The 16113-nt window shown below is 35.3% G+C and overlaps 1 protein-coding gene across 1 annotated transcript; it reads right to left on the reverse strand.

The window, feature by feature from the left end:
- Positions 1–206: 206 nt before the first annotated feature.
- On the reverse strand, positions 207–16070 carry LOC106080412 (zinc finger FYVE domain-containing protein 26 homolog). Its single transcript, XM_013241788.2, has 8 exons — positions 15602–16070; positions 10429–12273; positions 6981–8277; positions 5186–6915; positions 4827–5085; positions 1121–2298; positions 932–1056; positions 207–867 (listed from the first exon to the last, which is right to left on the reverse strand). Exons 1-8 carry the CDS (start codon positions 15662–15664, stop codon positions 438–440), a joined length of 6927 nt encoding a protein of 2308 aa, XP_013097242.2. The 5' UTR covers positions 15665–16070; the 3' UTR covers positions 207–437.
- Positions 16071–16113: the final 43 nt, after the last annotated feature.

Consider the following 16113-nt stretch of genomic DNA (forward strand, 5'->3'; position numbering starts at 1 on the left):
ACACTTAACTTAATGGTCTAAAGCTGGACAATGTCTTGCATAGAAACCAATAAGAAATTTAACTTGGAATTTAACTCGATAATGAAGGTATCATATTTTAAGTCGAGTCCGAACAGTATGTCGTAGAAAGAGTGCTTTTTGTAGATATTGCTCAAATACTTACAAATTTTGCCAACATTATTAAGAGATTAACGAACGTTGTAAAATATTTTTAGCATCATAAAGAATTATTCTCATGTATGCACCACGGTGGCATTCAGAATTTAGAACGATTCCAATTTGTTCTATAAAATGTAATAATATTTCAATTTAATAACAAATAAACATTTATATATATAATGTATGCATACACAAAATCTACGAATTCTTACAATAAAAAATATGCATAGTAGTACACTACCATATTCCAAATTCGTATATCACATGAGTTTCAATAACTATTTCGATTGATTGCTTGCACTCGACTGAGTCATTTGCAACTTTTTCTCACACAATTTTTTAATGTGGACTTGATTGGTGGCTTCGGCTTGTCTCAATATCTTACGGATGTCGGACAAACGTTCGTACTTGTTAGCCAATAGATAGGCCGATTTCAATTGGCCTATAAAAATATGCGATGATATCCGCATCTCAATGTTGTGTATCTTTTTGGTGAGATTATCTAATATGGCCTTGGTCTCGGGATCGTGAATATTGACTGCCGAAATGATGGCCACGGTGAGAATTTCATCTATATCTTGGGTACCGATGACATTGTTCGCACAGTTGAGCAATTTTTCAATTTCTGACAGACGTTGATTGAGGGCCAGATACTTGGCTGTAGCAGCATAAACTTTTATGGCCGGAATTTTGTAATGTTGTATAATTCTGGAACAAGTATAGAATATGAAAGTAAGTTTTATTTGTATATGGATTTTGATGCATTATTTACCTATAACATAAACCTAAACCCTCATAAATATTTTTTCCGCATAGCAGAATTAATATGCAAATCTGTATTTTCTCGGGAGTACTATCGAATAAGGTGGGTAAAGATTTAACTGAATCAATGCGAAGCTTAAAAGAAAATAAACAAATTATTGTAAACTTTTTTCTGTTTTTTTTTTTTCTAACCAATTACCTGTTTGAGGATTTTCTCTGTTATTAGCCCATCTTTACTATTTTCTTCCTCGCAATGGGCTAGAAATTTTGCAACATCCAATTGGTTGGCTATGGTGGTTATATGGGAATTCAAGGATCGAGCATCCATTTGCAAGAGGAAATTGCCACCTCCTGTCGAGCCAGTGGCACTCGATGTGCTTGATCTGCGACTGCTATTTTTATTTGATTTCGTTACAGTTCCACTATTTAGGTTTATTTTTTCCCATTCAAAATTATCCAGCTCCGACTGCAAATGCATCCGGGCATTGCGTAAATGTTGGGCATTCAAATGTTGCTGTTTGAAATCTTCACAGTTCATCGAATAGAATTTAATACAGGTCATGCAAGCTCTGATGGGATCTTTGAGAAGTATTTGCAGCTCATAAAGGGAATTTAAAAAATTTTGAGTTTCCAAATACCGACAGGTTTGCAACAATGTTGAGCGCCATATCAAAAGCCGCCCATCGAATTCCAACATCTGCTTAATTAGCACTGCCGCTTTGCCCCTGCTCAGCATTACCATGTAGATGTGATTTATGAAAATATCCGCATCAAGCTTTTGTAGAAGAAAATATTTCAGAGTAGCCACCAGTTCGTTGTGGTTCATCAGAAAATGTATGACATCAATGTGGGATCCGTAGGTGAGTAGGTAATAGAGACATTCCTCAAAACCGCTTGTTTTGCGAAATAATTGATTACGATCTATCAGTGGCGCTCCATTATTATTCGACAATTGAGTTCCAGCTTGGTTGCTTACACTCGTATATTGGCCCTTACTAATTCGCTTCAGGTTGGACAATGTATTCAGTATGTTGATGGCAGGTTCATGGGTACGTTTAACATAGGCTTCTTTGCGACGTGACAGTAATGCAACCAGCGACGAATTAGAACTTCGTATTATCGAAGCCCTTTGAAGGGTTTCCGGCTGGGGTTTATTAAATGGCATCGATTCGATTATTTTAAGAATTTCTTGTAACAGACGTGGGCCATTGTGTGGTCGCTTCACCACATGTATGTCTTGGTCTTTTGACAGACCAAGCATACTTTCCACATTATCATGGCTGGCATTCAAAGCCGGATTGAAGATAACTTTCGAGATAATGCCATTCATATTCTCGTTGGTCAATCTCGTCATGCAGTGAGAGAATTTTTCTCGTGCTAAAAGTTAAGAAGAAAAAACAAAGTTGGGTTTGTAATTACGTCGCCAAATCCATCTCCGATTTTAATTAAAAACTTGCGAAATTTCTTATAAAGGAAAACTCTTAAAAAAAAAGGAAATCTCTAAAAACTCTACTTCGTCGAATTTTTCCATAAAGGTTTAATTTGGTCAAAATTCAATACGCCGAAATTTTTAATAAAATTAAAAATTTGACGAAATTATCTTAAAAGTTCAAATTTGACAAAAATTTCGACGAATTTTCTTTAAAAAAAACACTTTTGACGAATTTTTCTAAAATTCAATTTACACGAAATTTTGATAAAAATTCAATCTGGCAAAGTTTTTATAAAAATTGTTCTAAAAAATCAGTTTCGATGAAATTTTTTTTATAAAAATTTAATATTGACGAAATTTTCTATTAAAATTCAATTTCCACGAATTTTTTAAAAAAAAATTAATTTCGACGAAATTTTCTATTAAAATTCAATTTCGACGAAATTTTCTATTAAAATTCAATTTCGACGAAATTTTCTATTAAAATTCAATTTCGACGAAATTTTCTATCAAAATTCAATTTCGACGAAATTTTCTATAAAATTCAATTTCAACGAAATTTTCTATTAAAATTCAATTTCGACGAAATTTTCTATTAAAATTCTATTTCGACGAAATTTGTTAAAAAATTCAATTTTGACGAAATTTTCTACAAAATTTCAATTTCGGCGTAATTTTCTACAAAAATTCAATTTTGACGTGTTCAATGTATATTTGAACAGAGGGCCATGTTCCACTGTCATATTACATACAGCCCACTGTACATAACGGCATATTCGACGAAATTTTCTATACAAATTTAATTTCGACGAAATTTTGTTAAAAATTCAATTTTAATAAAATTTTCTATGAAAATTAAATTTCGACGAAATTTTCTATAAAAATTCAATTTCGACGAAATTTTTTATAAAAATTTAATTTCGACGAAATTTTCTATAAAAATTCAATTTTGACGAAATTTGCTAAAAAAATTCAATTTCCTCAAAAATTAATTTCGACGAAATTTTCTATAAAAATTAAATTTTGACGAAATTTGCTATAAAAATTCAATTTCGACGAAATTTTCTATTAAAAATCAATTTCGACGAAATTTTCTACAAAATTTCAATGTCGACGAAATTTTCTATAAAATTTCAATTTCGGCGTGTTCAATGTACTTTTGAACAGGGGGCTGTATGTAGCCATGTTAGACTGCTGGGATCATTTATACATACAGCCCACTGTACATAACGGTACATTCGACAAAATTTTCTATAAAAATTTAGTTTCGACGAAATTTTCTTTAAAAATTCAATTTTAATGCAATTTTCTAGAAAATTATATTTCGACGAAATTTTCTATAAAATTTCAATTTCGACGAAATTTTCTATAAAAATTTAATTTCCACGAAATTTTCTGTAAAAAATCAATTCGACGAAATTTTCTACAAAAATTAAATTTCGACGAAATTTTCTATAAAAATTCAATTTTGACGAAATTTTCTATAAAAATTCAATTTCGACGAAATTTTCTGTAAAAAACAGGGGACTGTATGTACCCATGTTACACTGTTGGGTTCATATATACATACAGCCCACTGTACATAACGGTACATTCGACAAAATTTTCTATAAAAATTTAATTTCGACGAAATTTTTTAAAAAAATAAATTTTAACAAAATCTTCTATGAAAATTAAATTTCGACGAAATTTTCTATAAAAATTCAATTTAGACGATATATTTTTCTATAAAAATTCAATTTCGACGAAATTTTCTACAAAAATTCAATTTCGACGAAATTCTCTATAAAAATTCAATTTCGAGGAAATTTTCTATAAAATTAAGTTTCGAAGAAATTTTCAAAAAAAAAAATCAATTTCGACAAACATTTTTATAGAATTCAATATCGAGGAAATTTTTATAAAAATTGAAGTTTGTCGATTTTTCTATAAAAATTCATTTTCGACGAATTTTTTTTACATAAATTGAATTTAGACGAAATTTGCTATAAAAATTCATATTCACTTTCCATAAAAATTTTATTTGGACGAAATTTCCTAAAAATTAATTTTGGAAGAAATTTTCTATAAAAATTCAATTAAAACGAAATTTTCTAAAAAAAAAATTAATTTAAAAAATAGTAAATAAAAACGATAAGCTTGCGAGATTTTCTAAAAATTCAATCGCTTTTTTAAAAATAGTTTTTTTTTTTTGCAATTTTTTCTAGTTTATTTTATGTCTCATGTTTTTTTATTTTTTAGTTTATTTTAAGTCACATTTATTCATTATTGGGTAGTTTAATCTAATATATGGAAAGTATAATTACTTTATGAGCCTGATGGCTTTGCATTACGTGTTTGGAATAAATGCAATGGAATATTTTCAATAATCAAGTTGAATACGATTGTTTTCCATGAAAATCTAATTAAAATTAATTAATGTCTTTCAAATTCAAATGTCTATGAAATCAAAACATTCCTGTAATCTAATTACCTGTTTCAAAACAACCTGCCTTGAGGCAGGACATTCCATGAGCCGCTATTACGCCAGTAGTTGATAGGCCACATTTGAGATGAACTTCTAATGCAAGATCCCATCGTTCGGCCTCCACTAACGACTCGGCTAACTTCCATAAGCCATGGTTGTTCAATGGATCAGGGGGAATTAAAGACTCACAGCCGTTTTGCACAACAGAAATTATAATTTCAGAATGTTCCCGTATGGTTTCGAATTCAGCAGAAGCTCCACGAACCTGAAGGTGAGAAAGAAATAAACAAGTGGGAGTAACAGATATAGAAATCAGGATATATACTACATTCAAATAGCTACAACAACATACAATTTGTACTTACTTTTGCCGCCAGAGCCAGGCAATTCATCATTTTGGCTACAAGTTCGTAATCCACCTCTGGATTAGGTACCAATAACTTCTCCAACTTTCTACAATGAAACAAAAGTAGATCCACACATTTCTGTTTGGCCATGTGATACTCCAATATGGATAAACACAAGGCCACACTTGGTGCATGTTCGTAACAGAATTCCTCACGCAGAAGTTTATCGTGTGTGATATTACCGCTAAGCTTCCATTTGAAACGTTCCTCAGGTTTGAGGCGTATGCGCACCGCATTGCTTTCGTCTTCGGCTTGGGAGTCGCGATTCGCTTTACGCTGATTTATATCCTCACACAGGTTGTGGCAATCGTTACAGATACGCACTTCCACATCTTCATAGAGTTCGGGGATGCGCATTCTGTAGGTGGAACATGAAAAACATACCACACGACCACACCGGCGACAATGGTGCCGTCGCATTAGCATGGAAAAGGCAGTACGGCGACAACACATGCAGTGGGTGGCCTCTTCATCGCGCACCCATTCCTCCCTAGTTGGAGCCCTCGAAGGCATTTGAAAGGCCCCACATAAAGAATCCAAGGATTGCTGCATATCGCAAGTACTTTGCGAATATGGCTCGGATGAGGAGTTGGTGTCTGATATCTGATAGTCCAGAGATTTTGTGGCATATATCCTCAACAGCAAATCTATGCAGTCATTGCTAATAAAATGATCTTTCTGATACAGATTGAAGTTTAGCAAGATAAAGGCAGAGGCGTTAGATGCTTCCTGTGAGCCTAATTGGAAACGAACTTTATGAGGCGAGTGGGGCGGATGGTGATGGCCATGTATATCATAGGCATAGCCATTTTTATCGAAGCAAAACGAACACAGCTTTCGGTTGCCACTTTGCAATTCCTGCCGTATGACTGCCAAAACTTTGGTCAACACTTCAAATTTGACATTCATTATCAATTGTTCCACAATCAGAAGGGGATACTTTAAGAGATTCCAAAATAAGTGCCTTATAGCTGGAGAAAGCTGTTCAAATATAACCAAGGATATTTTGTAATTTCGATAATTCAGCTTTTCCTCGGCGGAAGCGCTGCGTTCTAGATATTCTATAGCAAATTTAAGCAAAATCATGCAACGAAATGTGTCCTTATTCGCTAGCAAGAAGGCCCTACAATCATTTGGCTGAAATGTCTCCAGTATTTTCAGTAAGTAAGTAGATGGGTGTATTTGCTCCGGATCCGATGGCGATTCTTCAACGTCCGTCAAATCCATAAGAGATTTGAGCAATATATTGAGAAATTGTTCCGGCTTAAAATTTTCAGATAATTTCACCACTTTGCACCATTCATAGCACAGTTTGTACAATCGAAGTTGTAGAAGACCTTCGAATATGGTGGCTGGTGTCTTTAGACCAAAGTCATAGGCTTGGGGCCAAGTCTCAAAGTGCAGCACCTCGGAGACTTTAGCGTACACTCTTATATCGGCCAAGATAATCTCCAACTGTTGCAGTAATTCCTTTGGTATTCTCTTAGCTGCATGACGATGCTGCAATGTGGTCTCTATCAGTTGCTTAGCCAAACGAATGGTGGATATTTTTGAAAAATTCGCATGTATTAGTTTGGCACGAAGGGTTATGTCATGTATCTTGGAAGCCAAATAGATATTTTTCGGATCCTCTTCAATCAGTTCCGTTATCAGGCGGTCCATACGTTTCTGTTTAAGCGGTTTCGATTCTGTAAATAATTTAAAACACACACATCAATGAAGTCCATAACAACTTATAGTATGTAATACCTACCTTGGATACCCATTTCCAATTCGAGCAAATGTAATTGGTCCGTCTTAGATGTTAGTTTATCCAATGACTTAACATTGATGTGATCACTTCTAAGGGCAGATATCACTTTGTTATCACTGTAGAGCAGGAAAGACAATTTGGCCACCTCGGGCATTTGAACGAGTCTTTCCAAGAAACCCGCATTTATATGATTTGTATTAGAATCCTGTGAAAAATGATTGCCATTGTTTATGCCTTGGAGAAGAAAAACCAGCAGACGATTGTGATTGGCTATGTAATTGAGTATAGTCGACTCCTTGTTGCTGGGTATGCTGCGTTTGGTCAACAAACTTCTGCCGCCAACAATTTCAGGACATATATTCAGAGCAATAACATGCACCAAGTTCAAATTAAGCGCCGTTACATTGGCCTCTATCTCCAAGGGGGTCATGTTGCGGGAGAATATCAATTCTCCAATAACATCGCAAGGATCAATTCTCAAGAGGTCATCTACGTGCAGCTGTTTGCCTTTGGGAGTTATTAAGCGCACCAACATGCTAAGATGCTGCATGTAATTGCAGAATTGTTGATAATAGTTGTGTTTCGACTTGAGCATTTGGAATTGTGGCACAAGTGCTTTTAAGTCTTCGCAACGACTCAATTCCTTGGGCTTCTTATGAAAGACCTCATAGAAAACCTTCTCCTTGGCCAATTCGACAGCCAACTTTTTGGGCTTCAGCGAATAGCAATTATCACATAAAATATCCGTTATGGATTTATCGGCCAATAGACGCATGCAATCAGATAAATTCTCGAGGAAATTCAATGGGCCCATGTTTGAGGGAAATTGTGATTTTTCCCCTACACCACTCTCCGCTTCTTTAAAATTCGACTGTATGGCCTGATTTCGTTTAATGATCATTAAAATACTGTGTGTTATATCACGATTAAATGGGAGACTCAATATGAGATCACAAATGATGACCGCCTTTAAATTGCACTCCTCGAATTGGCTAAGGAAGCGATACTGGGGATTCTGTTTATGCTTTCTAATCAGTTCTTTGACAGATTCTGTCTGTTTGATGCTTTGCATTTGAGCAAAATGATCAATGATGTTGATGATTTTCGATACCTCAAATCCCTTGGCAGCCACATTTCGTATCATTTCCACCGTTGTTATTGGTTCTGTGGAATCGAGAGATTGTTTCTCTTGCTGTTGGTAATTAGCATATATATCGGAAAGCTTTTGTTTAACACGCTGCTGGTGCTCCATATAATCCAATTCTAGATTTAATTGAGAGTTGTGTAAGTTGAAATTCTGTAACGGAATATAAGAGATGAGCATGGTTGTGATCAATACGTCCGCGTACTCAAAAATTTATGCAATTCGCACAAATTGTTACCGAAAGTTGTTCCCGCGCGGGAGAAAGCATGAGAGCGAGCAAAATGTTGAGAGTTTGGTAATTGGGAGCTTGCAAGTTTCTATTTTATAAAAGCTGTTGATTTCAAATTAATAGCAAAATAGTGTAAAGGCCGTTCTTACTCTCCTGCAAATTTTTACAGGGAAAGTACGCGAACAGGCCTAATATGTGTGTTCGCGTACTAACAATTTTTTCATATTTGCACAAATTGTTACTGTTACCGCTTTTTACTAAGTATTTTATTTGCCAGCAGAAGAGAGTTCGGTAATTGAGAGCTTGCAAAATTCTAGTGGAGTTTTTTCCCAGAAGAAAATTGCAGCATTGAGCAGCTGCGGCTTTATTCATATAAACAGCTGGAGAGCGTAAAGGCTGTTCTTGTTCTCCTGCAATTTTATACTGGTAAATTTTTATTGGAAAAGTACGCGAACAGACCTAATTACAGGGGTTCAACCCTTGGAATGGGACGTCAATAACTCATTTTTAAAATTTGAAAATTTGCATTAAATTAATAGAGAATCAATAGGGGAATGGGATATACATATATATCCCAAGTTTTTTTGTACCCACCACCGAAGGATGGGGTATATTCATTTTGTCATTTCGTTTGTAACACATCGAAGTATCCATTTCCGACCCTATAAAGTATATATTTTCTTGATCAGCATAAAAATCTAAGACGATCTATCCATGTCCGTCCGTCTGTCTGTTGAAATCACGCTACAGTCTTTAAAAATAGAGATATTGAGCCGAAACTTTGCACAAATTCTTTTTTTGACCATAAGCAGGTTAAGTTCGAAGATGGGTCATATCGGACAATATCTTGATATAGCCCCCATATAGACCGATCCGCCGATTTAGGGTCTAAGGCCCATAAAAGGCGCATTAATTGTCCGATGTCGAAATTGCAACATATTTACCATTTTGGCGTTATTTTACTTAGTAAATAATATCATTTGAATTACGAATAACATGTGCAATAAATTCAAAACTTTATATAGCGTATTATTCTTCATCTTCATCCTCAAAATCCTGGACGGGATTCCTATAGCTGATCGATTAGTTCAAATTTCAGAACAGTTACCCACAAATCTATTCCCTGAACGACTTTTACGTCACTTTAAATGTCCTTACGTTATCAATCAAAAGAAATCCCATTCATAGAATTTACCAACGGAGGTAAACTTTGTATGATTTAAACAACAACCGCTTGCTTACTACCAGCTTGTCAAAACTTTCGATGGCCCCGCAATTTACCATGGACGAAGTTATCCCAATTGCCAAGTAGTTCACGACGGACAAAACTTCTTCCTTCGTTTTTAAGCACTTATATATGCTGGGAGTTGAGTTCCTCGCTCTGCACCTTAAATAGGGTTGGAACACTCTAATTGTTTCCGATCTGTGAAAAGGGCACAGAGTGATTACGCTTCTGAAATCAAATAAGTACACAAGCTTAAGAGAGGCCACCGTAGCGCAGGGGTTAGCATGTCCGCCTATGACGCTGAACGCCTGGATTCGAATCCTGGCGAAACCATCAGAAAAATTTTTCAGCGGTGGTTTTCCCCTCCAAATACTGGCAACATTTGTGAGGTATTATGCCATATAAAACTTCTCTCCAAAGAGGTGTCGCACTGCGGCGTGCCGTTCGGACTCAGCTATAAAAAGGAGGCCCCTTAACTTTGAGCTTAAACCTGAATCAGACTGCACTCATTGATATGTGAGAATTTTGCCCCTGTCCCTTAGTGGAATGTTCATGGGCAAAATTTGCATTTACACAAGTTCAAGGGCTCAAAAGTAAATCGTACCAATTTTCTCTCTTTTTCTTTCTCTCTCTGCCTGTGTCTCTCCCATTCTGTCTCTCTCCCTGCCTCTCTCTCACTCCCTCTGTCTTTCTCTCCCTCTCTCTCATTTACTGTTTCTCTCTCCCCCGTAATTTAAATAACTGCAAATAGTAAACTAGGGACATATCACCTGGAACATTTTTTTGTTATATAGCTTTTTGTTCTGTTTGTGATTTTTGTATTATTTTCATAAAAAGAAATACCTCTTACCTTTATAATTTCTTTTGCTTCATTGAATTGCTTAAAGGACAACGCCAAACAAGCCAAACGTTCCGGTGAACTCAACAACTTGGGAACCACACTCTTTTCCTCCGATTTCTCCGAGGGAAAGTCAACATTTTGTGGTTTAGCATGAAACTTCATGGAGCTCGATAAAATTGTAGCTCTTGTTCGAGTTTGCTGTAAATCCGTCCCCTTTTCTCCAGTAATGGCCGAAGCACCGCTGAAAGTAGCACGGCGTCTTTTTTTTACAGCTTTTCGACGAGCCAATGAATACTGATTTGAACCGCCCTCGTCATCGCTCGATATTCTTTCTATGGAATCTACATGAAAATGTACCATGTGCATTAATGTATCCGAATCGTAGTGAATAGAGGAGGAATTGGGGAAGTTACGATTTTGAGAATTTTCCATTTTCTCAAAGAAGGCATGTTTCCACAAAAAATCTCCTATAGTATCGGCAATTTTCTGAAATCGGCTCTTCATTTCAGAGGAGGCTTGTTTATAATCGGGCGAGTGGAATTTCTTGGTGACATAGGATTTTAGAAAGTTAAAAAGAGTGATAAATGATTTCGATTTGCAGACGAATCCAAATTTTCCATTTTTACACAAAGATTTGGATCCATGCTTCTGGGGGGTATTAGATGAATCCTGCAAAATGTCATCATCTGTGCGTGAAGAGGAATCCGAATAGTCCAACTTACGATATTTTACACCTTTCGAGTCTCCATTAAAATGTTCCCATCTGAGGTAGATGAATAGAATTACATCCTCCAGCATTTGGCAAAGTAATTCAAAGTTTTTAATTTGCCTTAGCAGACTATTAAGTTTTTGTATCTTCTGGCTGTAAAAGGCTTCATCGGGAACAATTTCAGCAAAGGCTCCACTGGTTATTATGTCATAGGTGGTAGCAAGTATGTAATAACAGCCCAATAACTCTATTTCTTTTTCCTTAAGGGAGAACATGGGAAGATATTGTTGATAGTTATAGTAGGTTTCCAAAAACTCTTTGGTTTCCTCATAAGACTTAAGTAAACGATGTTGGCTTATAATATCCAGAATACTGTTTATACTCAAAAGTTCTTCCACGCCTATAAGAGCTAAAGCATTTGGAAACTTTCCAATGTATTGCAATACCACTAATAATCGTTTAAAATCCTTATAGAAATGCTCATAAACCGGCACCAGGTCCTCTTCAACATTTTCCAAATCGATTAATTCCAATAATGCTTCCATATTTGAGGGTAATTGATTTAAACTTTTGGAAGCCTTCTCGGAAAACTCATGCACCAATTTTACAATTATTAAATTATTTCTCAGTGCAACATCTTCGATGTTGTGGAATTCACGCAATTCCTGTATCAAATGAGACATAAAGTGTGTTTTCGATTTTAATGCATGGTATAGGACAAATTCTTTGCTTCCCACTGGCTGTTGAAAGCATTGCCATTTGGTGTCTTTAAGGTATTCCAAAATATCAGCCAATAATTGTTTATCCTTACGGCTGAGCAATGATAAATAGAATTCTTCTTTCAACTGGGAATGGCTAAGACACTGTTGGAATTTTTCACGCAATTCTCCTTGCAGCGCCTCATTCAGTATGTCATCGGGAATTTTTATTAGAAATTGCAAAAACCCTGTATTAATACCATTTTTGGCGACAACTCTGAGAAGTTCTTCAAAAGTTCTTATAATAGCCCATTTAATGTGAACCATGACATGTGGAGGTTGCAGCAACAAAATATCCAAAACCGGATAGGGTTTTTCTTCCAACAGACGAAAAGGTTTAAGGCGTAATAAAGTCTTATTTGTCATGGCAGGATTTTGCAAATAGAGCTGAAAAAAAAATATATTTTATTAAAAATTTAGCCAAAAAAAAAAGGCACATTTTTTGTAAAAAATTTAATTTTTAAAAAAATGTTGGTGACGTTTTATTTTCAGAGGAAACATCTTAAACAGATTGTATAAGAGAAATTATTTCAAAAATTTAAGAAAAAATTTAAATGCGTAAAGGTAAAATATATATTAATACTATTCGATAAAAAAAAAGCAAGTAAAACCAGTAAGGAAGGGCAAAAGTTGAGCGGTGCCGACTGAATAATAAATTACACCTGACCTAAAGTACAAAGTGGAAGCTATATCCAATTCTGAACCAATTTTGATGGACCTTGAAGACGATCGTATGAAAATTGCGACCTGTAGTTTGTACACAAATTTAGAGAGACAGACAGACGGGCATGTATACTTATCAATGGGTCGATCTGTATACTTATCAATGGGTCTATCTATCTTCCTTCTGGGTGTTAGAAACAAATCCACAAAGTTATAATACCCTGTACCACAGTAGTGGTGTAGGGTATAAACATTTAAAGTTCGGCCGGATCGAATTTTGGGAGTCCACCAACAGGATTCGGACAAACATTTCTACAAGTGATCTGACCATATATAGGTTGTGTTCAAAATAATAGGAGTGTATTTCTTAGAAAGAAACAAACTGTGTAAAATAACAATGCGTCAACCGAAAGAAGCCATACGATGCTGCTTGTACGTACAGTGCAGTGAGCTACTGTTCGTTTTTCCTATTCCCGCGGACATAGCATTTTATGTGCGGTTGTGTTTTGTTGCCCATCTTTGACCTAGGCCCTGTCCCATCATATAATGAAATTTTACATTCGTTGGTCCACAGTACGTTCCTTCATTTTTCAATCGATACGGCCTTTAGTAAACTAAACTGACTGTTTCTTTTTCAGTAATGGTACTAATCATGGAATATGTTGGAATTAGTTACTTTGCAGCAATAGTTGGCGAAGACTCAGGTTTGCTTTCCTATATCGCATAATCGACGGCTACCAATAGATCAGGTTTTACCCCTTTAACCGGAGGTTTCAAATGTCAAAACGTTGAACTGGTTTTAAAAAAATCTAATTATCCGATATTTCGAAACCGGTTTTAGGAAAAGCCGGTTTATTGATCACCCTAGTATTTTCATATGTTGAGGCATTTGCAATCATTTGATCACAGGATTCATCAATTTTTTATTTCTCTATATACTTTTCATAGTTTTTGATTAGTTTTCATATTTTTGGTTTAATTTTCGCCTTTCTTTAGAAAAGTTCTTTCTTAGTCCTAATGTAGTAGAAAATTTTTTCAAAAAAATTGGTTCACAACACTTAAAAGAGCTTTAGTGCCAATTTTTTGTACTCAATTTGCACTTATTTTATAAAAAATTAAATGCTGTTTTTTATTACAAATCATTCATACTTCTGGTCTTTTTTTAACAAGACGAAGGAAAGACCAATCGAGAAAACAATCAATGGCATCAAAAATATTCTATTTACAATGAGCATATATTTGTAATTTTACTTCTTACATACCCTTAAAATATCAATTGATTCGAAAGTTTATATACTAACAAATTTGTCTTGTACAAAAATGTGGAGCACCCCTATTATTTTGAAAATAGCTGTATATATACTTTACGAACTTTATGCTTTTTAGATCCGTAAAAAACTGATCACGCGATCGGTTACATGGGAGCTATATCATGTTATTTACCAATTTGGATCATAATTAGTACACTTGTTGAAAGTCATAACTGAACCGAAGTGGCCCATTTGCAACGACCCCAACGAATATCTGAACAAAATGTTTGCTCGATCATTACAACGATTTCGACAGACGGATGGACATGAATAAATCGAATTAAAATGACAAGACTATCAAGAATATTGTTTCATGGGGACAATATTTCAAGGTGCAACAAAAGGAATGACCAGATTTGTATACCCTCATCGTATGTGGTGGAATAAAAACAAGTAGAAGGGTGCTATGTTCGGCCGGGCCGAATCTTATATACCCTCCACCATAGAGCGCATATGTCGAGTTATTTTCCCGATATCTCTTTTTAGGCAAACAAAGTATAAAAGAAAAGAATTGCTATGCTATTGGAGTTATATCAAATTATTGACCGATTCGGACTATAATTGAATTGAATGTTGGAGAAGTCTTAGTGTAAAATTTCAGCCAATTCGAGTAAGAATTGCGCCCTTTAGGGGCTCAAGATGTTAAATAGAGATATCCATTTATATGGGAGCTTTATCAGTATACAGACCGATTCGGACCATATTTAACACGCATGTTGAAGGTCATGGAAGAAGCCGTTGTACAAAATTTTAACCAAATCGGATAATAATTACGCCCTCCGGAGGTTTAAGAAATCGAGATCCCAGATAGGTTTTTTTAGTAGCTATATCAGGTTATAGATCGATTTGAATCATATCTGGCACAGTTATTGGAAATCATAACGTAGCACGTCCTGCAAAATTTCATTCAAATCGGATAGGAATTGCACCCTCTAGACGCTCAAGCAGTCAAGACCCCAGATAGGTTTATATAACAGCTATATCAGGTTATGGACCTATTCCAACCATACTCAGCACAGTGGTTGGAAAGTCATAATAAAACACCCTCTAGTGACTCAAGAAGTCAAGATCCAAGATCAGTTTATATGGCAGCTATATCAAAACATGGACCGAAATAGCCCATGTACTGTCCCAACCTACCTACACTAATAAATGGTATTTGTGCAAAATTTCAAGTGGCTAGCTTTACTCCTTCGAAAGTTAGCGTTAGTTAGACAGACGGACAGACGGACGGACAGACGAACGAACGGACAGTGCTAGATCGAAGAATATATATAAGAGGAGTTACAAACAGAATGACGAAATTAGTAAACCCCCATCCTATGGTGGAGGTTATAAAAATTAAAAGCTTATATTAATTTTCCACACCACTGCGTTATTGCCGTTTCTCTACAATATATCATAGTAACGTTGAGGGGTAGTAATTTTACGGCCCTAAGAGTAGGTTTGCCAAGCTAAAGGCCTACACTTTCTGCTGAAGATAGCTTTTCAAAGCTATCATCATTAGATGCTAACTCTTTATATTTTATTTAAAAGTGAAACTTATTTATTTTCCTGTTCCCTTTTTTTATCGACCTCAATTCTTCAGAGCAAATTCCAAAAGATAAGCTGAACAATACTTGCAGTGCGTTGAACTACAATTAAGACGGGATTAAAGTGAATAACAAGGCAAAAAAAATTTTAGATACAACATTGGCCTTACTCCAAGGTTAAGTTATAAATATTCTATGCCCTTTACAAACCTTTAGAAACTTTTGCTCTTCCGCTGTCAGCAGCAGCATGTAATGTTTTTCCAAATTTTCCATCGTTTATTTCTTTGTTTGCCGTAGTCCGTATTTAAAGTTAATCCACACACACAAAAACACACACTTTTCAATTCAACTTGTTGTACGCTATGCTATGTTGCTATGTTTCTATGCATTTCATGGCGACGAAACGAATCAAATTTAGTAGTGATAAGGGTCTTGGGAGTTGCTTTATCCACCCCCTGGTTTTTAACTTTGCTTTACAGGTTACTTTTGATTATTATTCAACACCATCTAATACTCATGAATCGCTTGTAATTGGTGTGATCACATTTCACTTGTTTCACATTTTTAAGGTTTAAAGGGACGATATTTCAACCTAACAACTTTATGATAGGAGCTCCAAATCAGAATTAAAAAAACAAATCTACAGACGAGACTGCAATTAAGCAGGTCAGCTGTTATATGCAGGAACATATAATTGCATGATTCTTTGTTTTGAAAGATGC

The sequence above is a fragment of the Stomoxys calcitrans genome, chromosome 2 (assembly GCF_963082655.1).
Source record: "Stomoxys calcitrans chromosome 2, idStoCalc2.1, whole genome shotgun sequence".
NCBI classification, from domain to species: domain Eukaryota; kingdom Metazoa; phylum Arthropoda; class Insecta; order Diptera; family Muscidae; genus Stomoxys; species Stomoxys calcitrans.

Bases quoted from the DNA above. Each gene is read 5' to 3' on its own strand.
- LOC106080412 (XM_013241788.2), bottom strand. From the start codon at position 15,664: ATGGAAAATTTGGAAAAACATTACATGCTGCTGCTGACAGCGGAAGAG. The intron at 12,274-15,601 runs GTTTGTAAAGGG...TTTTTTTTTCAG, and splicing joins AAGAGCAAAAGTTTCTAAAG to CTCTATTTGCAAAATCCTGC. The intron at 6,916-6,980 runs GTAGGTATTACA...AATTATTTACAG, and splicing joins ATTGGAAATGGGTATCCAAG to AATCGAAACCGCTTAAACAG.